The sequence below is a fragment of the Hemiscyllium ocellatum genome, chromosome 43, assembly GCF_020745735.1.
Source record: "Hemiscyllium ocellatum isolate sHemOce1 chromosome 43, sHemOce1.pat.X.cur, whole genome shotgun sequence".
Lineage (NCBI taxonomy): Eukaryota > Metazoa > Chordata > Chondrichthyes > Orectolobiformes > Hemiscylliidae > Hemiscyllium > Hemiscyllium ocellatum.
In genome coordinates this window covers 5,285,666-5,312,393 of record NC_083443.1, presented here as the reverse complement: position 1 = coordinate 5,312,393, position 26,728 = coordinate 5,285,666, and the positions used below count along the sequence as shown (strand labels likewise).

The 26,728-nt window shown below is 41.3% G+C and overlaps 1 protein-coding gene across 1 annotated transcript in view; it reads left to right on the top strand.

The window, feature by feature from the left end:
- Positions 1 to 26,728, top strand: part of bms1 (BMS1 ribosome biogenesis factor) — a 120,297-nt gene that overhangs the window by 63,991 nt on the left and 29,578 nt on the right. The window contains exons 12-17 of the mRNA XM_060854027.1: positions 426 to 580; positions 5,746 to 5,827; positions 8,955 to 9,037; positions 13,263 to 13,436; positions 14,081 to 14,269; positions 23,455 to 23,635. Coding sequence (XP_060710010.1) covers positions 426 to 580; positions 5,746 to 5,827; positions 8,955 to 9,037; positions 13,263 to 13,436; positions 14,081 to 14,269; positions 23,455 to 23,635 — 864 coding nt within the window. The remainder of the gene's footprint in view (positions 1 to 425; positions 581 to 5,745; positions 5,828 to 8,954; positions 9,038 to 13,262; positions 13,437 to 14,080; positions 14,270 to 23,454; positions 23,636 to 26,728) is intronic.

Genomic DNA, 26,728 nt, shown 5'->3' with positions numbered 1-26,728 from the left:
AAATTAAGGGCTACCCTTTCACGATTTACTGTTAGTTTACTCTGACAGTTAAGAAACTTTGGAACTTTGCCTCAGAAGGCACTGGCACTGGTGTCATGAAATATTTTAAAGACAGGTAGATAGATTCTTGTTCGGCAGGGGAATCAAGAGTTGTTGGGAATAAATGGGTATATGGAATTTGGAATATAAACAGATCCTGTGGTGTCAAAATTTCTGTGTTACCACTCTAAATAAATAGAGTTGAAAAATTTAATTGCTATGATCCAAATGAGTATCAAGACAGTCTTCAGGGGCTAAGCAGATTTCTCCTAGCTCTGTGTATCATAAATTTGTTACACAGTGTCTCTATCACTGCCATTTTGAGGGACTGATGGGCAGTGGACATGTTGAATGAAATTAAATGACCTTTTCTATCTTCATTTTAGTAAATGAAAAAGATGAGGAGGATCAGGAAGGTGATGATACGTTGGGAGGTATCTTTCATGTAAGCAGGCCTGACAAAGAATCCAAAAAGAAGAACAATAGTTTGGACTCCTCAGTATTTCATGTGAAAAATCCTCATGATTGGGACCTGGCAGAGGTAAGACTGTGAGCAAAAGACATTTAATTGTGCAAATAAAGGCAAAATACTCTGGATCAAGGCAAAACGTTTGAAATACTCAGCCATTCTCAGCCAGACAAGCAACAGAGAAACCAAGTTCCTGTTTCAAGTTGAATATGACTTGGTTTCTGAAGAAGAGTCTAGTGAAATTGATAACATTATCTCTGTTTCTCTACAGATGCTGCCAAACCTGCTGATGATAAACATTAAATGTATCTTAACTCAAGTTCACATTGAATCTTTAATTCTCAGAACGTACTGCATTCCTGTACTGCAGCCATGTTTCTCATTAATTTAAATGTCTTAATCCCATCTCCTTCATAATTCACTGGTATTATCATCACATCTCATCGCCCCCTGACACTGGATCATGGTGACTTGAAACAGGATTTCTCACTGGCCAGTGTAACCTGTCTAAGAGTCTGAGCTTAATACTGAGCATAGTAATCCTACTCAGGCTTGAACAGTACACACTGCAAGAGTGTAGACTTTTTTATGTCTTAAACTTCATTTCATTGAACCTCATGTCTAATCTGATCAGTGAGTTTCTGCTGTCTTGTGCACTTAGCTTTTAAATCCCTTTATTTGTCTACTCCCTTCTCCAATTTTTAGTCCACAGAGTTATCCCATTTTTAGAATATGCTGCCATTTGGCATTTTTTTCTAAGTGAACTATGTTATATTTTCAACTAAAGTGCTTATACCATCTCACCATTCAGCTCACTTATTCTCACTTATTCTGTGCCTTGCAATTATTGCAGACCTTTGTAATTCACTAATTTTCCATTAGCATTCGTACTTAGATTTTCGAAAGCCTATCCCTGATTGTTTGTTAGTTCAGTGTGCATATACTTATCTGTACAGATTGTGAGATCCTTGAGTTGATTCCTAGACTGCTCTTATTTGCATGCCAGGCGTGATGATTTATTGCTCTACCATCTGATGTAAGTATGACCTGAGAATGGAGTAGGTTTCATTGGCAAACTGATGTTTGTTCATATTGAACCCTGAGACTTTAAATATGGACCTTTGAAACCGGTCCCACTGAAGTTGGAAAATTTTGGGTTGCACTTTAATTTGTAATTGTCATATATCTTATGACTATATGGAATTTGGAGAATTAATCTAAAGTTTACTAGTCCTGATTCGTTCCAAGATCCATTTCAGGTTCAAATGATTTCAAAATGACGGCACGGTGACTCACTGTTTAGCACTGCTGTCTCACGACGCCAGGGACCCAGGTTCAATTCCAGCCTCCGGCGACTGTCTGTGTAGAGTTTGCATATTCTTCCCGTGTCTGCGTGGGTTTCCCCTGGGTTTCCTCCCATAATGCAAAAATGTCAAGATTAGGTAAATTGGCCATGCTAAATTGCCTATAGTGTTCACGGATGTGTACGTTAGGTGCATTAGTTAATGTGCAGTAATAGGGGATGGGAGTGGGTCTGGGTGGACTAGTTGGGACAATGGCCTGTTTCCACATTGTAGGAATTCAATTTTTCCATGAAAGCTTTATTGCAGACTTTATTTATAATTGCTAGTACAAAACCTAAACGTTGCTAAAAAAGAAGCAAAATTTTGAAGTTATTCATCTTGCACTCATCAGAACTTGGATGCAAAAGATGGAAAAAGTATTTTAAATAACATGAGAGGAGTACATTGATTGTCTCCATTGGCCATCATTGGCATGGACTTGCAGCAAAAACAGTTAATGGGTAGTCTTCATTCTCAGCCTAGGTAGATAGATTCTAATTTGTCAGGATACTGCTATGGATTGTACCTTATTGGAAAAATGGGTAAATGTATGTATTTTTTACTCTTACAAAACTAGATCTTGTTTGTTTCTGATTGTAGCTTCTGGCATGATTAAATACACCGCATTGCAAATGTGGCTGATTATTTTAAATTAATTTATAATGTAATCGTTCGTACAGTCTGGATCATTTAAAAATTCTCTCTAATTGTAGGATCATATTGAATTGTGGAAATCTGTTTCGAAAGCATTCTGTCATGTGTCAGCCTAAGTTTACATTATCCTGAGTTCTCTTGTGAAAGAAGAATTATAGAACATAGAACAATACAGCGCAGAATAGGCCCTTTAGCCCTTAATGTTGCGCTGACCTGTGAACTGATCAAAGCCCATTCCCCCCCCCCACCCCCAAACACTATCCCATCACCGTCCATGTGCTTATTCAAGGATTGCTTAAATCTCCCTGATGTGGCTGAATTAACCATATTGGTAGGCAGGGCATTCCATGTCCTTACCACTCTGAGTAAACGACCTGCCTCTGACATCTGTCTTAAATCTATCACCTCTCAATTTGTAGCTATGCCCCCTCGTACAAGCTGGTGTCATCATCCTAGGAAAAACACTTTCACTGTCTACCCTATCTAATCCTCTGATCATCTTATGTCTCTATCAAATCTCCTCTTAGCCTTCTTCTTTCCAATGAGAACAAACCCAAGTCTCTCAGCCTTTCCTCATAAGACCTTCCCTCCAGACCAGGCAACATCGTGGTAAATCTCCTCTGCACCTTTTCCAATGCTTCCACATCCTTTCTGTAATTGGACGACCAGGACTATACATAATATTCCAAGTGGAGCCTCACTAGCGTTTTGTATAGTTGCAGCATGACATTATGGCTCTGGACCTCAATCCCTCTACTAATAAAACCTAACACAATGCATGCCTTCTTAACAGCACTATCAACCTGGGTGATAACTTTCAGGGATCTATGTACGTGGACTCCAAGGTCCCCCTGCACATCCACACTACCAAGAATCTTTCCATTGATCCAGTATTTCTGCCTTCCTGTTATTCTTCCCAAAGTGAATCATCTTGCATTTGTTTGGATCTGCGTTGCATGTCTGGAATTGTGTTAATCTGCAATTCTAGGAACGGGATAAATCAACTATGGTTAACTGGGAAAGCCAATTTGATGCTTTCTTAAAAGAAAAGCTTTGACAATCTGGCAAAGATTAGGAGTAATCCAGAGGATTGGGAAAATTTTTAAAACTGACAAAAGACAACCAAAAAGAATGAGGGAGAAAACAAACTTTAAGGGTAAATTTGTAAATATTATAAGACAACAGTAAGAACTTCTTTAAATATATAAGAAAAGAGAGACTAAAGTGAACATGAGCCGTTAAAGATCAAAGCTAGGAAATTAATAATAAAGAACCAGGAAATTGCAGAGGAATTGGACTTGCATTTGAAACTTTGCAACAGTCTCCACAGTGCATTGCAACATTAGCATATCAAAATTACTAAATAAGTGAGGGGCAAGGTTGGGAGATGAAATAAATAATTATCACTTGAGGAAAAAGTACGTGGGAAACTAAGTTAAAAATCACATGACACCAGGTTATAGCCTAACAGGTTTAATTGGAAGCGCTACCTTTCAGAGTTCCACTTCTTCATCAGGTGGTTGTGGAGGATAAGATTGTACGACACAGAATTTATAGCAAAAGTTCACAGTGTGATGTAACTGAAATTATACATTGAAAAATACCTTAATTGTTTGTTAAGTCTCTCGTCTGTTAGAATGACCATGTTAGTTTCACTTCTTTTATATGCAAATTGCAAAACTTTTTTTTAAAAGTTACATGCTCAAATGGCTAAAAACCATTAAATGCCTTGAACGTGGTGGAATGCATCCAAGGATATTAAATGAAGTAGCTGCAGAGATAATGGATGAACTGGTAATAATCTTTCAAGAATCTTGAAGTTCAGGAAGAGTGCCAGGTGATTGTAAAATCTCCAGTGTAACATCTTTATTCAAAAAGAGGAGACGAAAACAAAGTTACCTATAGGCCACATTCCTGTTGAACGGCTTGTGCCTGAAACTCTCCTGCTCCTTGGATGCTGCCTGACCTGCTGTGGTTTTTTTCAGCACTACGCTTTTTGAGTTTGATCTCCAGCATCTACAGTCTTCACTTTCTCCTAGTCCTTATAGACCAGTTAGCTTAATGTCCTTTTGGGAAAATGTCAATGTGTTACAAAGGAAATAATAGCAGGGTATTTAGAAATGTATAGCTTATCAACCGGAGTTGGCCTGGCTTTCTGAAGGGGAAATCGTTCCTGACAAATTTGAAAATTATCTGAGGAGGAAACAAGCGAGACAAGATGGGAGAAGCAGTGGATATAATGTGTTTGGATTTCCAGACGGAATTTGATGAGGTATCACATGTTAAGCTGTTTTATAAGATAACACCACATAGTGTTTAAGCCATGTATGAATATGGTTAGAGGATTGACTAACTAATAGAAAGCAGAATTGTGATAAGGAGACATTTTCAGGGTGGCAACTTGGAACTGTCAGAATGCAATAGAAATGAGTCCTGTGGCCACAAGTAATTATAATAGGTATGAATGACTTGGATGAGAACAGTAAATATATCACCGTCAAGTTCATAGACGACACAAACATGAGGTAAGGCAAGTGGTGAGGGTGACATGGCGATTCTGCAGAGGGATGTAGCCAAGTAAGGTGAATGGGCAAAACTTGACAAATGGAATGTAATGTCAGGGAATGGATGGTCATGCATTTTGGCAGAAAGAATGGAGAAGTGGAATACTATTTAAATGGAAAAAGACCACAGAAGCTGCACTGAAGAATTTGGAAGTGTAAATGCATGAATCACAAAAGCCTAGCATCTGTTAAGTGGGTAACGGGAAAGGCAAGTGGAAAGATTACCTTTATTTTGGAGGAAATGAAGTATTAAAAATAGGGACATCTTGCTAAAACTATACAAGCCATTGATTCGATCATAGTTGGAATACTGTGAACTGTTATGTTCCTCTTATCTAACAAAAGACATACTTGCATTAGAGACAGTGCAAAGAAGGTGTGCGAGGTTGATCCCAGGATTTTGTTATGAGGAGAGTTTGAGTAGTGCGGAGCTTAAGAATTTAAGATAACCGTATTGAAACATACAAGATTCTTGGGTGGCTCACAGGATAGTGTAAAGAGATGGGCTTTTACTCACCTTTTGAAAGCACAATTTAATTAGTCCCCACTGTTTTTTGCAGAGTGCTGAAATTCTTGTTCTTTCCAAAAGGAGTTGATGCTTCAGCAGTTACAGTTGAAGGGTGAAAGGTTTGTTTTGAAAAGTGTTTTTGCTGAAAAGTCTGTTTTGTTTGCACAGGTGATGAACAGTATCCGGGATTGTTTTGTGACTGGAAAATGGGAGACTGAAAAGGATGCGAGCACTCTTCTTGACGAAGATGGTATGTAGGAGATAGAGTAAGACAATTGAATTCTGTTGCTGAACAACACTCAGAAATAGTTATTGGTATAAAACGGAGAATGACAACCCCTCCACACCCAAGTGATAAAACTGAAGCATCCAAAGAGGAGCACCTTGCCTAAAAATCTGTAAAAAGCATGTGAAAAGTGGTATAACCTGCTTTTTAGCAATTGACGCTCACTTTAAAATGAACAAGTAACAATTTATTTTGTCTAACTCTAACAGTGAGCAAGTTATCTAAACTGTTAACAAACAGAATAAATCCCTTCTAACTACTAAGTATTCTCAAATTACAAGATTCTACTTGTATGCTGTTCCAATAAATACAAATCCCACATATAACAAAAAAATAGAATTTTGTCTGGAAAATTACAGCCAGGTTACGTGTCTTCCAGAAAGTTCTGTGTCTTCTCCTGTTGAGCCTTCTGTCAGGAATGCTTCCTTCAATTCTTCTGTCAGGAATGCCTTTTTCCATCGTTGGTACCATTTTTCTTTTTGATGATGCTTTCTCTAATACATAGATGACTGAGAGAGCCAATTTCTCTCGAGAGACGGAGGACTTTTAGCTTTGGCGGATGGCAGTTTTCTCAGAGGTCTTTGTCCAACTGCCCCCTTCTTTTATACTTGTGATGAGATAACAATATTTCTTACATAGGATTGGTCCTATGTTGTCAAAACCATCAGACTTAAATTTCATAGGTTTTTGGTATTGAAGGACCTGGTTCAAATTGATTGACTAAATTCATATTGTCTTGATAAAAACTGCTGCTTGGTCTGCTAACTTTAATTGCTTACTGATGAAGTGCTCTGGTCCGAACGTCAATTTTCCTGCTCCTCAGATGCTACCTCACCTGCTATGTGTTTCCAGTATCACACTCTCAAACGCTAACTTTACGGCCTTTCAATACAAATGTTTCAGTTCGGGCTCTCTGTGCACCTGCAAACCTCCAAGCTGCTGCTCACAGACATTCATTTTAATCTCTAAGCACAGAAAAAAAATGCCATCTTTAAAGGGACCGTGCAATGCTTCCCCCATAGCATCTTACAATTTTACAAATACCAAATTCTAACTCCGTATCTTGCAATCTGCAATTATTTTACACAATTTTACAGTATTGTCCGAACTGGTTTTAGTAAATTGAGGCAGGGTTTGAGCTTCAAAACATACAATGATGGATCAGACACAAGGCAACAAAATAATACAAATCTCATTGGGAAATGTAATTTATGACTATGATTTTTAATCCCTTAATTTACAGTCACGTGACAATTACTTAAGTGGAATTAAGCAAATACTGTACTATAATTCACTCTGACCCCCATTTTCATTTATCTTACTCTCTGATGGCCTGCAGATGGACAATATTTGCACAACCAGCTCTCAGTGGGAACAGGAAACATAATTTGTACTTTACCCTGGCTAATTCTCTTTCCCATTGCAATCTACAATTGACACTTCTTTCACTCATCAGTGTCATTAGAATACATATATCATAAACAAGAAATAAAGGAGCTATAAAAAAAGTCAGGAGTTTGATGTAACTTCTACAAATGGACCATTGCAAAGGAGGAACTTCAGGAATTAAAACCCAACAAGTCCTTGATGGTATATGTTCTAAGGTTGTAAAACGGATAACTAGTACCCACAATGTCTACAGCTATGATTTTCCAAAATTCTCTAGAAATGCCCCAGTAGATGGGAATTTAGCAAATAAAACACTACTATTCAGGAGATGATGGAGACAATATAGGGAGCTATGTACCGATTAGATTGATGTTAAGAAATTGCTTGAATCTATTGTTAAGCAAATTTTAACAATGCAGTTAGTATAATTAGACAAAGCCATCATGAATTTAGAAAGAGTATCTGTCTAGTAGAGTGACAGTGATGCAAAGAATTGCAGCAAACAGAGGCTGCTGATGGTCTGTGACTCCTTGTGAACTGTGGCTAATTATGAGCAACACTAGTGGGGTAACTAAAGGTGAGCTAATGGATGAAATATACATGGGATTATAAAATACAGTTGAGAGAGTGCCAGAATAAACTCATGGAGATGGGGATAATGGGCATGGATGGAGGTTTAGATAAGTACAAGGAAACTAAGTAGTGATGAATGAGGTATTTTCAAATTGACAGAATGGAGTGCTGCCAGGATCAATGCTGGGATCTTGGTTATTTGTCCAAGTCGCTAACATAAATTGCAGTGAGTCAGAGTACTGTATCCAAGTTTACTGCTGATACAAAACTCAATGGGAATGTAAACTGTGAAAAGGACGCAGTTTGCAAAGAGGTATATGTAGGTTAAATGGGTGTGCAATGAGTGACAGTTGGATGTGCACCTCTGAAGTTAGTTACTTTGGTCATAAGAATAGAAAACCAGAATATTTTCTAAAATGTATGAAAACTTCAAAATGATATATGGAGTGACTTTGGTAAGCTAGTGAAAGGAACACAAATATGGAGTGCAGATACAAAGTAAATGGAGTGCTTGTCCTTTGTTTCAAGGGATTATAGAATATAAGCACAATACACTCTTGATACCGTTGTATGGGATTTTGTTGAGAGCACATCTGAAGTGCTATATGTAATTTTGGTCTCCTTGTGGAAGGAAGAATCTGCCTCACTTGGCAGTGCCGCAAAGGCTCACTGAGTGGTATGCAGATAAGTAACTTGTATGACAATGTGAGGCTAAATCAATTGTGTCTACATTCTCTGGCATTTAGCAGGGTCAATGCTGAGAATTTGTTTACCCCCTGGAGTGGTACTGGTTGCGGGAGGATGCAGTAGTGCTCGTGGTGGAGTGCTGACAGTCTCAGAATAAGGGATTGATGATTCATGACTGAAATGAGAATTTGTTTCACTCAAAGGGTTGTCAATCTTGGGAGTTCCCGACATGAGTGGACTGTGGATTCTCCATCACTGAATATATTTAAGACTGGAATAGATATTAAATCAGCTGGAGGAATTTGAGGCAAATGGAGAGCAGTCAGAAAAATAGATCTGAAGCAGATCAGATAAAATCAATGAACAGTAGAGCAAGTTAAAAAGTCTATCCCTGCTTCTATTTATTAAGTTCTTCCCTTACACTGTTGTTATTTTCTTCCAGATTCTGTATATGGAGCATTTGAGGATCTGGAGACAGGAGAGGTTCATACAGGGCAGCCTGGGGAGCTAAAACAACACCACGAGGTTTGTATTTTAGAGAACCTTTGCCTCCAAAAGGATTTAAAATGGCACCTACTACTTGAAATAGTTTTACACATTTCGACTATAAGCATGAAAATTGACTTAGGATTTAGACAGTTAGCTTTACTGTGCAGATACAAGCTCTGCATTTTCAGTTTGCAGTTGTATTTGATTCACAGGATTGCAAGTGCTCAACGAATTGAAATGATTCATTAAGAGATTGGCAACATGGCACTGACTATGAAGGTAAGTTTGACAGGTTCAGTTAAGTTTGTGCAATGTATTTGAGGACATTACATTGTAGAAAAATGTGTAAAGCTGAAAGTCTGGGTGGAAAAGGCTGATTTCCTTTTACAAAGTCACATTTTAGTCCTAGGGAGTGTTGCTGAACAAAGGGACCTTGGAGTGCAGGTTCATAGCCCCTTGAAAGTAGAGTCACAGGTAGATAGGATAGTTTGGTATGTTTTCCTTTATTGGTCAGAGTATTGAGTGCAAGAGTTGGGAGGTCATGTTGCGGCTGTACAGGGCACTAATTAGGCCACTGTTGGAATATTGTGTGCCGTTCTGGTCTCCTTCCTATCGGAAAGATGTTGTGAAGCATGAAAGGGTTCAGAAAAGATTCACAAGCATGTTGCCAGGGTTGGAGGATGAGAGGTACAGGGAAAGCCTGAACAGGCTGGGGCTGTATTCCCTGGAGCATTGAAGGCTGAGGGGTGACCTTATAAAAGTTTATAAAATCATGAGTCATAGATAGGATAAATAGACAGTCTTTTTCCTGGGGTGAGGGAGTCCAGAACTAGAGTGCATAGGTTTAGGGTGAGAGGGGAAAGAAACCTAAAGGGCAACTTTTTCACACAGAGGGTTGTATGGAATGAGCTGCCAGAGGAAGTGGTGGAGGCTAGTACAATTGCAACATTTAAAAGGCATTTGGATGGGTATATGAATAGGAAGGGTTTGGAGGGATATGGGCCAGGTGCTGGAAGGTGGGACTAGATTGGGATATCCAGTCAGCTTGGACGGCTTGGACCGAAGGGTCTGTTTCCACGCTGTACATCTCTATGACTGTATTTTTGCTTGGGCTGTTGAGCATAAAAGGAAGCTCATGTCAAGACAATTAGTTTGGCCATTGTTCAAGTTCTGGGTTTTGCCAGAGAGGAAGAAATAATAGAACTTGGAGAGGGAACAAATGTGATGCCAGGAAAGGGAAGCTCAGAAACTAATACCAATTTCAAGGAGACCAGACATTTTGCAGGAAATCGACAAACATTTCAAAAATTGGAAAAGTTCTGAATGGGATGAATGGTGAAAATTTTGTTTCTGTTGCTTGGAAAATTGTCAGATATCCCAGTGCACAGCTGAACTTACTGACCATAAATTCTGCACTAGAGATTTTCTCCACGTTAATCTTGTGGTGAATTTTAATCCCCTATTCTTTCCTTTAATCATTTAAAATTCCATCTTGTCCAATACTCCTCCTCTCTACCTTTGCACTTTACAATTCCATTTGGCGAGATTTTGCATTTTCGCCAATTTATCAAAAAAGGTAAATGCAAATGGGCAGTTATCAGCCTATAGCTCCAATAATTTACAAGTGACGATGGGCTGATGGGCCTTTTTTTCTGTGCTGTACATCTCTTGTTACTTTGTAACTCACACATGTGCCTGGATCCACCCTTTATCGCAGAGAAGAGTGTTAATCCTTCTGATTATGCTGTTATCAGTATGTTTCTCTTTTCACCCACCCCAAAATCCAAATCCAAATAAATCCCGTCTAATGGTTGTCCCTCGTCTAAATTGCTTCTTACAGCATCAAAGAATTTATTGTATTTTAGTTAAATGCCAACGACAAACAGAATTGTACTAAATTGTACTAAATATTTAGAAAGATAAAAGCAGTTAAATTAAAATTTAATGATACTTTCTTATTCATCAATTGCAAGCATTTGGGCCTTTCTTTCAAAAGAATGGGACGGAGACATTGGTGAAAAGTCCCCCTTTATACTCATTCTGGAAAGTCTTAGACCCATGTTCAAATCAGCATGTAGCTGCAAACTGTATTCCCTGATAGGTCAGTTTGTGGGCTGCTTGTGACCATGTCATTAATCAGTTTAAAGAAGTTTTTTTACATTGATTCCTTTTGTACACTGTAACGTCTGGAAGATCTATTTGAAGTTACCCATTGTCACCTCAGTTCTTGTGAAAAAGTTGTCCTGGTATTTTTTTCCAATCTACACTTCCAGTATATTGTTGTTGCTCAAATTAGGGAATGCTCCTGCTGTGGACTAACTAGCATTTAGTGTAAGTCTCAAATAAATCGCATTTTTGTCTTTTATCCTCCTTTGACCAAATCAATAACAAGGTTACTATTGATGAGAACTGGGCAAACAAGGCAGGTGGAATCTTTCAAACATTAAATTGTAGAACATAGGAATGATTTGTTAAGGGCCAGGCAAAACTATGTTCGGCTATGTTGAGATAGCCTAGACCCTAACTTTTATCTTATTTAAAAGCGCTTTGGTTAAAGGTTCTGTGTCTAATTGGTCCCATGCTACTCGGCTTTAAGCACAACACACTTTGTTCTTACACTTAGTTAAAATACAACAAAAGAAATTTATATAGCTTTAACTCTATTGGACAACTTAACAGAATACAGAGGAACCTCGATTATCCGGACTACATGGGCAGGCAATATATCATTCAGATAATTGATTATGCAGTTAATTGATTTCCTCTGGGGCTGTTCCCCATTCAGGAGATTAGGCAGCAGCATACTGCGAGCAAGACCCTGCCCCCTGTCCGCCCCCACTGTCTGCCCGTCTTCCCAATCCTGTCCGCTCCCAACCTGCCCCATGCCTGCCCCAATCCTGTCCACTCCCGCCCCCTGCGCCTCCATCCAGGGCAGCTGGAGTGTACACCAACAGTAAGATTGCTGCTGCTGCCTTTGTGGGGTAAGTCTCCAAATAGTGCACACAACTTATTGACAGGTTCTGCCCTATACAGATCTGTGTTAGATTTTTCTAGGAAAAGGGAGTTTAAGATACACCCCTGTGTAGAACTCCAGGGAAACTGTGGGTGCGCGGTGGGGTGGATGCGGGGGAGAGAGAGAGAGAGAGGGCGGGAGGTCAGTCATTTGGAGCTGGTGCCTGGACTGTCCTCAGCAGCATTTCAGTGAGCCGAGTTTGTTTTTAGTCCTTGAGTCTTTTGTTTACAAGTACAATCAGGGTTGAAACAGCTCTTTGACTTAATGTTTCTATTGGGACCTTGAGATCCACTTTCGGATAATCCAATATTCAGATAATCGAGGTCCCTCTGTAACAGATTGTTTAACTACTAAAATAGCAATTGTTCCAATATAGCAACATCCCATAAATGCACCCTTGGCAAAGCTAAATTCAGTAAAATAGATTGTCTCACATGATGTTTCTTCAGTCCAGGAGAAAAGAACATTAAGAGAAAATTCTGGCAGAGAAAGAGAACTCCAGCTTTTTGCTATAGCAAAGAGATGTGTAGTTGCTTGCACAACCGCATTCAGAACAACAGAAAGTTAAACTAAAACCCTAGTTCTGTGTGAGCCTGACCCCACCCATTCATGCTGCTTCTAGTATTTTAACTTGAAAAAAAATCCCAAGGCCACACAAACTGGTTATTTTATTGGCTTGGAAGACACAAATTGATACCTCGTTTCAAAACTTCTCTTCAGAAGAAAGGACAAAATACACTTCTTAAAGCCGTAGTATTGTCACAGTTTTCACACATTAAGTTATTGTAACATTTCACAGCAGATGACTCCTAGACTTCTGCCAGTGGGTTTGTGAAACTGTATGGGTTTGCCAGAAGACTCTCTGGTTTTTTCCTGGTCCATGCAATTTTAGAGGCCATTCAGTCTAAGGTCTCCCTAGAGGATGGGAAATATGATTCAGCTCACCTGTTCCTTCTGACATGTACTTAACTCTGCTGTGAAGTCTGAAAATTGGATTGGGTTAAGCTGTCATAACCAGCAAGGTGAGTCAACCAGCAACCCTTGCTATCTCAAGTCACAAATTGCGACCAGACTATGGAGCAAAGCTTGGCTACATTTTGCAGGAAACGAGTTGGCAATGAGTCAAAATGTTTCAAGTCTTGGGACTTGATTATGGGAACAGCAGAATTGAAAATATTTTGGCTTGTATTTAAACATCTGGTGCAGAAATTCACTTTAAAATTTAAAACAAAATTGCCACTCTATTAGGGTGAGGAAGACGGTGAAGGAAATAGTGATCCCAAAAATACAGAGGAGGAAGCGGAACGGACCAAACGTTTGGAGAAAAAGCGGAAATTGAAAGAAATGTTTGATATGGACTATGATGATGGCGAAGGAACCTACTTTCATGATCTTAAAGATGAAATGCAGAAGCAGGCACAGGTAGGGATATATATTCACAGCCACAATATATATTCTGAATTCTGCATGGTATCATAAGTGTAACTAATGAAGCGTGCACAGTCAGAAAATTAATTGTCAAATGTTAGAGATTTATATAAATGCTGTAGTTTTTCTCTTGACTGCTCATGTTTAATTGTTTGCATTCCACTAACTAATGTTTTCACTTTTTGCCTGTTCGTGAAGCTTTCTTCCATATTTAGTTAATGTCAACTTTAAGAAAATTTGGTGCAATTATAAGTGAAATGCCAAAATGTTAATTAAATGTGTACTTTGAGGAATTTTGTTATACTTTTCCTGTGGTGGACTCCATGCTACAAAAATCACTTGGAAAACAAAAGTGAAATACTGTGGATGCTGTAGTTCTTGAATAAAATGGAAAATTTCTGCAAAACCTCAGCCAGCTAGGCAGCACTTGCAGAGAGAGAAAGAGTTAACTTTTCACGTTGATCAATTCTGAAATGTAAACTCCACAGGTGCATTCTGACTTGCTGAAGAACTCCAGTACTTCTTATTTTTACTAGGATCGTAAAGTTGGGTCTCCCATGTAACACTCAAATCCTGTGCTGTTAATCAATCAGCCCTCCTGCTTTCTTTATTCTAACATTGGTTCCCCTTTCAAACAGCTTAACCGTGCAGAGTTTGATGACCAAGATGATGCGACTCGAGTTCAGTATGAAGGTTTTCGACCTGGAATGTACATACGGGCGGAGATTGAGAATGTGCCCTATGAGTTTGTGACAAATTTTGATTCCTGCTATCCATTAATTCTCGGTGGCTTGGGAAACAGTGAAGGAAATATTGGATACCTTCAGGTAATAGTTCAAGAACAGCAAGTTGCATTTATGTAACACCCTGAACAGAGAATTCATTTGAGTGTTTCGAGATTAACAAATTGACACTAAGCCAAGGTTTGAGGTATTATGACAGATGATTAGAGATCTTAACTGAGAATAGGTTTTCAGAGTCTTGAAGAAAGTGTATGAAATGAACAGTTTAGAGGGAAATCCAGAACATTGAACTGAGGCAGCTGAAGTTACAGCTGCCAATGGTACAGTGAAGAAAATCAGGAAAGTATGGTGGCACAGTGGTTAGCACTGCTGCCTCACAGTGCCAGAGACCCGGGTTCAATTCCTGCCTCGGGCAACTGTCTGTGTGGAGTTTGCACATTCTTCCCGTGTCTGCATGGATTTCCTCCCACAGTCCACAGATGTGCAGGTTAGGTGAAGGGGTATGTTAAATTGCCCGTAGTGTTAGGTGAAGGGGTAAATGTAGGGGAATGGGTCTGGGTGGGTTGCTCTTCGGAGGATCGGTGTGGACTTGTTGGGCCAAAGGGCCTGTTTCCACAGTAGGTAATCTAATCTAACCTACAAGAGGCCAGAGTCGGAGAAGCAAAACATTTTCAAATGTTGTCGGACTGGAGGAGGTTAAAAGTGGTGGTGTGACGGTAAGGCCGTGGAGAAATTTGCACATAGGATGAGAATTTCCCAAGTGTAGCCTTTGAAGACTGTAGGTCAGTTAGGACAGAAAATCTGGAGAAATGAGACTTACAGTTATGACATGAGCAGTAGGGCTTCGGATGACATGGCTGAAGCACAAGAGGCTAGACGGGAGGGAATTAGACAATAGTGCAGAGGTGGAAGCTGTCTTAGTTATATTTTGGAATCAGGCAATCAGAAGTTTAGCTTGGGGTCAAATTAGTTATTGAGGTGGCAAACAGTCCAGTTCTACTTCAGATGGTAGACAGACAGGGGAGTGGAAATGGTGAGGGAGTAGAGTTTATGTCAAGGAACAGAAGCAGTGACTTCGATCATCCCTAAATTTAGTTAAGACAACGTTGCAGTTAGGAGAATCAATTTCATTTGATTCTGTGGGTTTTGTTCAAGGATTGACTCTCCAGGGCAGTACAAGGGATGGTGCACTTGGGGAATTAACTTTTTATATTGGATGAACTATTGAGTCCCTCAACTGGATATAAAATCCTTTGGAGATATTTTGGAAAACAATGGGGAATTTCGCCTTGTCCTCCTGACCAAAGTTTATTTCTCAATTCACGTCGCACACAAACAAACTTGGGATAGTAGGAGATCATTTAGCCCCTTGAGACTGTTCTGCTACCATTTCAGTTTTAAAATTAACACTTAATCTCTAACATGAATTGCCATTTGTGGATGAGTGCTCCAAATTTCTCCTAACCTTTGCCAGAAGACATTTGCTAGTTTCACTTCTGAAAAATATGACTTGAAGTTTGGAATACAGAATGTTGATTAGGCCGCTTTTGGAATATTGGGTGCAGTTCTGGTCTCCTTGCTATCGGAAGGATGTTGTGAAACTTGAAGGGGTTCTGAAAAGATTTACAGGGTTTTAACAGCTTGGTGGGCTTGAGCTACAGGGAGAGGCTATGTAGGTTGGAGCTATTTCCCTGCAGCATTGGAGGATGAGGGGAGATCCTGACAGAGGTTGACAAAATCACGAGGGGCACGGATAGGGTAAATAGATAAGGTCTTTTCCTAAGGGTGGGGGAGTCCAATACGAGAGGGCATAAGTTTAAGGCGAGAGGGGAAAAATTTAAGAGGGACCTAAGGGGCAATTTTTCCAGGGTGATGCATGTATGGCATGAGTTGCCAGTGGAAGTGGTGAAGGCTAGTATAATTACAACATTTCAATATTAGATTAGATTAGATTCTCTACAGTGTGGAAACAGGCCCTTTGGCCCAATAAGCCAATTTAAAAGGCGTCTGAATAGGTATATGAATGGGGAGGGTTTAGATGGATATGGGCCAAATGATGTCAAATAGAAATCAATAGATCATAGAATAGAATCCCTACAAAGTGGAAACAGGTCATTTGGCCCAATAAGTCCACATCAACCCACTGAAGAGTATCCCACCTAGACTCATTCCCCTATCCTGTTACTCAACATTTCCCCTAACCAATGCACCTAGGCTACACATCCCTGAACATTATGGGCAATTTAGCATGGCCAATTCAACTAACCTGCATATCTTTGGATTGTGGGAGGGATCCGGAGCACCCGGAGGAAAACCATGCAGACACTGGGAGAATGTGCAAACTCCACACAGACAGTCGGTGGGTCAGTGGTTAGCACTGTTGCCTCACAGTGACAGGGACCCAGGTTCAATTCTATCCTCTGGAGACTGTCTAGGGACGTGTAGGTTAGGTCAGGTTAACCACGGGAAATGAGGGGTTACACGGATAGGGTAATGGGGTGAGTCTGGGTCTTTGGAGGGTTGCTGAGGACTTGATGGGTTTCCACACTATGGTTCTGTGATTCTATATCTGGTCAGCATGGACGAGTTTCATTGAAGTGTCTGTTTCTGTGTTGTGACATCACTATGACTTGATTGTCTGATATTCCCGAACTAATACTTGAGTTTCTTTCAGCGCAGGCTTGAAGGGGCCAGATGGCGTATTCCTGCTCCTTTATTCACACATTTAATCTACACAATTGCTCCCTTCCACACTCTGAAATCAATCAACCCCCTAAGATTTTACATTTCTGGAAATACAATTCTACTTTGTTTTACCTGTCCTTGTGACTTGTCTTTTGAGTCCAGAGATTATAGAACATAGAACATAGAAGGATACAGCGCAGTACAGGCCCTTCGGCCCTCGATGTTGCGCCGACCGAATCCTACCTAACCTATACTAGCCCAATAACTTCCAAATGCCTATCCAATGCCCACTTAAATGACCATAAAGAAGGAGAGTTCACCACTGATACGGGCAGGGCATTCCATGAACTCACAACCCGCTGTGTGAAGAATCTACCCCTAACATCTGTCCTATACCTACCACCCCTTAATTTAAAGCTATGTCCCCTAGTAACACCTGACTCCATTAGCGGTAAAAGGTTCTTAGTATCTACCCTATCTAAACCCCTAATCATCTTATACACTTCTATCAGATCTCCCCTAAACCTTCTCTTCTCCAATGAGAACAGCCCCAAGTGCCTCAGCCTTTCCTCATAAGATTTTCCTACCATTCCAGGCAACATCCTGGTAAACCTCCTCTGCACTCGTTCTAAAGCTTCCACATCCTTCCTATAGTATGGCGACCAAAACTGCACACAATACTCCAGATGAGGCCTCACCAGAGTCTTATACAACTGCAACATGACCTCAGGACTCCGGAACTCAATTCCTCTGCCAATAAAGCCCAGTACACCATATGCCTTCCTCACAGCACTATTTACCTGGGTGGCAACTTTCAGAGATCTGTGTACATAGACACCAAGATCCCTCTGCTCATCCACACTACCAAGTAGCCTACCATTAGCCCAGTAATCCATCATCTTGTTATTCCTACCAAAGTGAACGACTTCGCACTTAGCTACATTGAATTCCATTTGCCACATTTCCGCCCAGCTCTGCAACTTATCTATATCCCGCTGTAACCTACCACTTCCTTCCTCACTATCCACAACTCCACCGACTTTTGTGTCATCCGCAAACTTGCTTACCCAGCTTTCAAGTCCTTCCTCTAGATCATTTATAAAGATAACAAAAAGCAATGGTCCCAAAACAGATCCTTGTGGTACACCGCTAGTAACTGCACTCCAAGATGAACATAATCCATCAACTACTACCCTCTGTCTCCTTCCAGCCAGCCAATTCCTAATCCAAACCTCTAATGTATCCTCAATGCCATACCTCCGAAATTTTAGCATTAGCCTACCATGGGGAACCTTATCGAACGCCTTACTAAAATCCATATACACAACATCTACTGCTTTACCCTCATCCACTTCCTTAGTCACCTTCTCAAAGAACTCAATAAGGTTTGTGAGGCACGACCTGCCCTTCACAAAACCATGCTGGCTATCCCTGATCACGTTATTCCTACCCAGATGTTCATAAATCTTATCCCTTACCATTCTCTCTAAGACTTTGCCCACCACTGAAGTCAGACTCACTGGCCTATAGTTACTAGGGCTATCCCTACCCCCTTTCTTGAACAATGGGACCACATTCGCTATCCTCCAGTCCTCTGGTACTATTCCCGTTGACAATGACGACATAAAAATCCAGGCCAATGGCTCTGCTATCTCCTCCCTAGCTTCCCATAGGATCCTGGGGTAAATGCCATCAGGCCCAGGAGACTTATCTATATTCATCCTTTCCAATATTCCCAAAACCTCTTCCCTGCATATTTCCAGGGCATCCATTCTAATTATTTGTGATTCCATATTCACATCAGCAACAGTGTCCTGTTCCTGAGTGAATACTGATGAAAAGTACTGATTTAATGTCTCTCCAATCTCCTCCGCCTCCACACACAACTTCCCACTACTATCCTTGACTGGACCGATACCTACCCTAGTCATCCTTTTATTCTTGACATACCTATAGAAAGCCTTTGGGTTTTCCCTAATCCTACCAGCTAAAGACTTTTCATGTCCCCTTCTCGCTTCTCTTAGCTCCCTCTTTAGCTCCTTCCTGGCTACCTTATAACTCTCAATCGCCCCAACTGAACCTTCACGCCTCATCTTTACATATGCCGCCTTCTTCCCTTTCACAAGGGACTCCAATTCCTTACTAAACCACGGCTGCTTCACAAGGCCCTTTACACCATGCCTGACTGGTACATACCTATCGAGGACACGCAGTAGCTGCTCCTTGAACAATCCCCACATCTCATTAGTGTTCTTCTCTTGAAGCCTGTTTTTCCAATCCACACATCCTAAGTCATGCCTCACTGCATCATAATTTCCCTGCCCCCAGCTATAGCTCTTGCCCTGCGGCGCACGATTATCCCTCTCCATCACTAAAGTAAAAGTCACCGAGTTGTGGTCACTGTCCCCGAAGTGCTCACCTACCTCCAAGTCTAACACCTGGCCTGGTTCATTACCTAGAACCAAATCCAATATAGCCTCCCCTCTTGTTGGCCTGTCGACATATTGTGTCAGGAAACCCTCCTGCACCGATTATTCTTGTGAATCTATACTGCACCGCACTTGAGGGACTTATACAACTGAAGCATCAGCTGTATCCTACTGTTTTCTAATTTCCCAGCTCTTAGCACGTTGATGTGAATGCGTGGTTTTTATGTTCAAATTGACTGCTGTGTTTGCTGCATTACACTTCCAAAAGTACATCCTTCACTGTAAAGCTCTGCAGCTGGTCTTGTAATTTGTAAAAATGCTGTATGAATGCAAGTCTTTCATTTATTTTATCTGGGAATGTGGCAGTAAGGATTTTTGTGGGTTGTAGATGGCATGTAGACCACACTTCGTTAAACTCGCATTTTTTAAAATCCTGTTGGCTTGTCATGTTAGTCTCAGTAAGCAACCCATTTTGAAGCATTAGTGCTCACCGTTTGGTGACCTTGGGCCCATGAATACAGTTGGCATCTCTCCAGTTGGACACTGGCAGAACAACAGCTCTCAGATTTCCCGCTCATCACCAAAAATAAAATGTATTGATATTGCTCCAATGGACCAAACATATAGACCTTAGTGTTTCGAACATAAAACATTGAACAATACAGTGCAGAACAGGCCCTTCGGCCCTCAATGTCGCACCGAACTGTGAACTATTCTCAGCTCGTCCCCCGACACTATCCATCATCATCCATGTGCTGATACAAGGATTGTTTAAATCTCCCTAATGTGGCTGAGTTAACTCCATTGGCAGGTGGTGCATTCCACGCCCTTACCACTCTCTAAGTAAAGAACCTGCCTCTGACATCTGTCTGACACGGTGGTACAGTGGTTAGGGCGGCACGGTGGCACAGTGGTTAGCACTGCTGCCTCACAGCGCCAGGGACCTGGGTTCAATTCCCGCCTCAGGCGACTGACTGTGTGGAGTTTGCACATTCTCCCCGTGTCTGCGTGGGTTTCCTCTGGGTGCTCCGGTTTCCTCCCACAGTCCAAAGATGTGCTGGTCAGGTGAATTGGCCATGCTAAATTGCCCGTAGTGTTAGGTAAGGGGTATATGTAGGGGTATGGGTGGGTTGCGCTTCGGCGGGTCGGTGTGGACTTGTTGGGCCGAAGGGCCTGTTTCCACACTGTAAGTAATCTAATCTAAATCTATCACCCCTCGATTTGTAGTTATGCCCTCTCATATAAGCTGATGTCATCATCCTAGGCAAAAGACTTTCACTGTCTACCCAATCTAATCCTCTGATCATCTTGCATGTCTCTGTCAAATCCCCTCTTAGTCTTCTTTTCAATGAGAACAGACCCAAGACACTCAGCTTTTCGTCATAAAACCTTACTTCCGGACCAGGCAACATCCTGGTAAACCTCCTCTGCACCTAATCCAATGCATCCACATCCTTCCCAAAATATGGCGATCAGAACTGTATACAATATTCCAAGTACAGCCTCATTAGCATTTTGTATATTTGCAGCATAATGTTGTGGCTGTGGAACTCAATCCCTCTATGAATGAAACCTAACACACCCTATGCCTTCTTAACAGCAATATCAACCTGGGTGGCAACTTTCAGAGATCTATGTACATGGAGTCCAAGGTCCCTCTGCACATCCACGTTACCAAGAATCTTTCCATTGACCCAGTCGGGTAAATAGGCAAAGTCTTTTCTTTGTGGTCGAGTAGTGCAGACCTAGAGGGCATAGGTTTAGGGTGAGAGGGGAAAGATATAAAAGAGACCTTTGGGGTGACTTTTTTTACACAGTGGGTGGTGCGCATATGGAATGAGCTGCCAGAGGAAGTGGTGGAGGCTGGTACAATTGCAACATTTAAGAGGCATTTGGATGGGTATATGAATAGGAAGGGTTTGGAGCGATATGGGCCAGGTGCTGGCAGGTGAGACTACATTGAGTTAGGATATCTGGTTGGCATGGACGGGTTGGACCGAAAGGTCTGTTTCTATGCTGTACATCTCTATGACCTCACATTTAACTGCACTGAACTCCATTTGCCACCTCTCAGCTCAATTCTGCAGTTTATCCAAGTTCCCCTGCAACCTGTGACATTCTTGCACACTTTCCACTGACTTTAGTGTCTTATGCAAATTTATTAATCCATCCACCTATGCCTGCGCCTAAGTCATTTATCAAAATGACAAACAGAAGTGGTCCCAAAACAGATCCTTGTGGTACACCACGAGTAACCAGACTCCAGGCTGAATATTTCCCATCAACCATTATTCGCTGCCTTCTTTCAGAAAGCCAGTTTCTAAATCAAACTGCTAAATCACCCTCAATCCCATGCCTCTGCATTTTCTCCAACAGCCTAGCATATGGAACCTTATCAAAGGCTTTACTGAAGTCCATCCATACCATATCAACTGTCCTACCCTCATCTACATGTTTGGTTACCTTTTCAAAAAACTCAATGAGATTTGTGAGACACGTCCTGCCCTTGACAAAACCGTGACTATCCAAAATCAAATTATTGTTTGCTAAATGATTATAAATCTGATCTCTTCTAATCCTTTCCAAAACCTTTTCTACAACATAAGTAAGGTTCACTGGTCTATAATTACGTGGGTCATCTCTACTGCCCTTCTTGACCAAGGGTACAACATTTGCAATCCTCCAGTCCTCTGGTACTAAACCTGTAGACAATGGCAACTCATATATCAAAGCCAAAGTCTCTGCTATCTCCTCCCTAGCTTCCCAGAGAATCCTCAGATAAATCCCATCCTGCCCAGGGGACTTGTATACTTTCACTCCTTCTAGAATTGATAAAACCTTTTCATAACTAACCTTGATCCTTTCGAGTCTAATATCACGTACCTCATTCCTCTCCCTTACAATATTCTCCTTCTCCTGAGTGAAAACCAGAGAAATGTTCGTTTAGTACCTCTCCGATCTCCACAAGGTCCACACTCAACTTCCCACTTCTGTCTTTGATTGGCCCTATTCCTACCTTAATCATCCTTTTATTCCTCACATATCTATAGAAAGCTTTAGGGTTCTCCTTTATTCTATTTGCTAAAGACTGCTTGTGTCCTGTCTTTGCTCTTCTTAACTCTCTCTTTAAATCCTTCCTAGTTGATCTGTAACTCTCCATCACCTCATCTGAACCATCTTGCCTCATCAACACATAAGCCTCCTTCTGCTTAACAAGAGATGCAATTTCTGTTGTAAACCACAGTTCCCTTTCCTTGTCACTTCCTCCCTGCCTGACAGGAACATACCTGTCAAGGACACGCAATATCTGTTCCTTAAACCAGCTCCACATTTCCATTGTCTGTGTCCTCTGCATTTTGCTACTCCATTCTATGTATCTTAATTCTTGCCTAAATCGCATTATAATTGCCCTTGCCCCATCGATAACTCTTGACCTGTGGCATGTAGCTATCCCTTTCCATCGCTAACCTAAACGTAACTGGTCACTTTCACCTGCAACTAAATCAAACACCTGGCCTGGTTCATTACCAAGCACCAGATCCGGTGTGGCCTCCCCTCTTGTCGGCCCTTCGATATACTGTCAGGAAACTCTCCTGTACACATTGGACAAAAACTGATCCATCTGACATACTAGAGTTCTAGCATTTCTAGTCAATATTGGGGAATTTAAAGACCCAATAATGACCAACCTGTTCCTTTCACTCCTACCCAGAATAATTTTGCCAATCCTCTCCTCCACCTCCCTGGAACTCTGTGGAGGCTTTACAGTCCAGTGCTAAACATCATAGGAATCTCATTGATATTATATGAGAATTTTTTCCAAAATATCCCTCTTCTTGCCTCTTCTCGAGTGGACCAAGATACCAAACTGCAAGTCTGCTGACTTATGTTGGCCAGCCCAATATTATTATGGCTGCCTTTGTTCGATCTGTCTTGTTATCTAATGCCTTTTTTCAGACAGTGACTCAGATCCTGACCAACAGAATTTTATGTTTATTGTCTGTTGGGAAGAGTTGCATTTGTCGATACAAGAGCTCATGTTCAAAGTTTGACCTATACCGGAGGATATAACTACATGAAAATGCAACAAAGATGACTCCAGTGGAGAAGGTCATTGTAATGACTGTCCACTAATATTCCATTATGCTGAATCAGATGCGTTTGAAGAAACACCGATGGCACAAGAAGATTCTGAAGACGAGAGACCCTCTAATCTTTTCCCTTGGCTGGAGGCGCTTTCAGACCATCCCGATGTATTACATTGAGGACCATAATGGACGTCACAGACTGCTCAAGTACACACCTGAGCACATGCACTGCTCTGCATCTATCTGGGGTAAGAGTCATTCCAATTTCTTTCCTTTCCTTTATTAGGCTTTGAGACCATAGGTTCATGCCATCACCCATCGTATGTTCAATCAGGCGACCAATAACTTTTAAAACAAACTCACACGCCCAGGTAATAGCTGGAAGAATGCTACAACAAAATTTCATGTTTTAAGATGCTTATTGTGACAAAAAACTGAAAGTATCGTTGACCAACTGTTATCTTCATAGGGCAACGGATTAATTAGCTCATTTGGCTGAATAACTAGCTAGCAATGCAGAACGATGCCAATGGTGTGGATTCTTTTCGGTGCTATCTGAAATCACCATGAAGGACTCTCCTTCTCAACCTCTTCCCTCACCTGAGGTGTGGTGACCCACAGATCAAATCACCATCTCCAGTGATCGGGCAGATCCTGGCACTCTTCAAAGTGATATACGAAGGCCCAATTAATCTTGAAATAGAGATCAGATTGTATTGCTTCTTATCTTAGCAAACTAGAAGAATAGGTATCCCAAGTTTATAGTTGTTGTGGGTATGTTCGCTGAGCTCAGAATTTGGCTTGCAGACGTTTTGTCCCTTTCTAGGTGACATCCTCAGTGCTCTGGATCCTCCTGTGAAGTGATGCTGTACTGTGTCAGCTGGAATTCATTTGGTTTCGTTCCTGCAGCTTCCGGTTGCTGGTTCCAGTTGTTCGTTGCAGTGGTCAGTGTGTTGGATCTTGGTCCCTTGTTTATTGATGGAGTCAATGGATGAGCGCCATGCTTCTAGGAATTCTCGGCTGTCCTCTTTTTGGCTTGTCCTATTATTGTTGTTGTGTTGTCCCATTCGAATTTGTCTCCATCATCGTCTGTGTATGGATACTAGGGATAGCTGGTCATGGCTTTTAATGGCTTGTTGATGTTCATGAATGCTGATCACTAGTTTTCTGCCTGTTTGTCCTATATAATGTGTAGAGGTGTTCTTCCTCTCTTCGCAGATCGGGAGTGCTGCAGTGTGTTGTAGCCCTATCGGACAGGGTCCAAATGCAGCTTCTCTTGTGTGTCTTTTGGTAGTTGCTGTTATAGTTCAGGATCTGGTCCATGTGTGTGGCTTTTCTGTACACTTTTGTTGTGCATTTGCTGTTCTGTGTTCTTTCTACCATTGCCTATAGGAATGGGAGTTGGTTGTTAATGTCCACCTCTCGTAAATTTGATCTCTGTGAACACATGTTGATAATCTGATGTGTGCTCTCAATCTCTGTTCTTTCAGTTATTAAAGAAGTGTTACCCATGTATCTGATCCAGAGTTTGGATTGGATCTGTGGGAGGGCTGTGTGTCCTCGTCTTTCTGGAGATGGGTGAGCCCATAGGTTTCCCATTGATTTGTTCATATTGTGTTGAATATGAAGTACATCATCAAGCACAGGTCCAGTAGTTTGAGTCTGCAGTCCTTGGTGATTGGTTCCCCGTTGTGTCGTCTGTCCTGTTTATCCAGGAGGTTGGCTATTGTCTCTCTGGCTAAGGTTTCTTCATAGAGTCATAGAGATATACTTCATGGAAACAGACCCTTCAGTCCAACCTGTCCATGCCGACCAGATATCCCAACTCAGTCCAGTCCCATCCGCCAGCACCTGGCCCATATCCCTCCAAACCCTTCCTATTCATATACCCATCCAAATGCCTCTTAAATGTTGCAATTGTACCAGCTTCTACCACATCCTCTGGCAGCTCATTCCATACATGTACTACCCTCCGCGTGAAAAAGTTGCCCCTTAGGTCTCTTTTATATCCTTCCTCTCTCACCCTAAACATATGCCCTCTAGTTCTGGACTCCCCGATCCCAGGAAAAAGGCTTTGTCTATTTATCCTATCCATGCCCCTCATAATTTTGTAAATCTCTATAAGGTCACCCCTCAGCCTCCAACATTGCAGGGAAAACAGCCCCAGTCTGTTCAGCCTCTCCCTATAGCTCAAATCCTCCATCCCTGGCAGCATCCTTGTCAATCTTTTCTGAATCCTTTCAAGTTTCAACATTCTTCCTATAGCAGAATTTAATGTGGTATTCTAAAAGTGGCCTCACCAATGTCCAGTACATCTTTCCGATAGGAAGGAGACCAGAATTGCACGCAATACTCCGACAGTGGCCTAACCAATGTCCTGTATAGCCCCAACATGACCTCCTAACTCCTGTACTCAATATTCTGACCAATAAAGGAAAGCATACCAAACGCCTTCTTCACTATCTTATCTACCTGCAACTCCACTTTCAAGGAGCTATGAACCTGCACTCCAAGGTCTCTTTGTTCATCAACACTCCCTACAACTTTATGATTAAGTGTATAAGTCCTGCTAAGATTTGTTTTCCCAAAATCCAGCACCTCACATTTATCTGAATTGAACTCCATCTGCCATTTCTCAGCCCATTGGCCCATCTCATCAAGATCCAGTTGTAATCTGAGGTCCACTGCACCTCTAATTTTAGTATCATCTGCAAACTTACTAACTATACCTCATATGCTCGCATCCAAATCATTTATGTAAATTACAAAAAATAGAGGGCCCAGCTCCGATCCTTGTGGCACTCCACTGGTCACAGGTCTCCAGTCTGAAAAACAACCCTCAACCACCACGACCCTCTGTCCGCCACCTTTGAGCCAACATCAATCGAGGTAAACTTTGCTGTTGTGTTTAATGAGACCTCGACTATGTTTATGTTCTTAATATTGTTTAGGAATTCCTGTTGTGATTGTATGGAGTGATTGGATCAGCTGATTAGAAGTTTTGAGTTTGTGTGTTTTTGGCAGTTTGTGATGGAGTTCCTGGAAGTGCCACAGTGAGTCGAAATGGTATGTCTGGTTTGTGTACCTTAGGTAATCTGTAAAATTGTGGGTTGTTGGTGCCTTCTGGTTTCATCTTTTGTAGGTCTGTCTTGGTTAGCAGTCCATTTTTGTGTAGATTCCATAATGTACTTATTCTATTGGTTAACTGTGACATGGGGTCACTCTCTCTCTGTGGGTAGCTGTTACTATCTGCAAGTAGTTCCTTTTGTATGTTCATGATTAATGCTGTTATGCTTTTACCTGCTGGTACTAAGATTATGTTTTTGTCCTTTTTAAGTTTT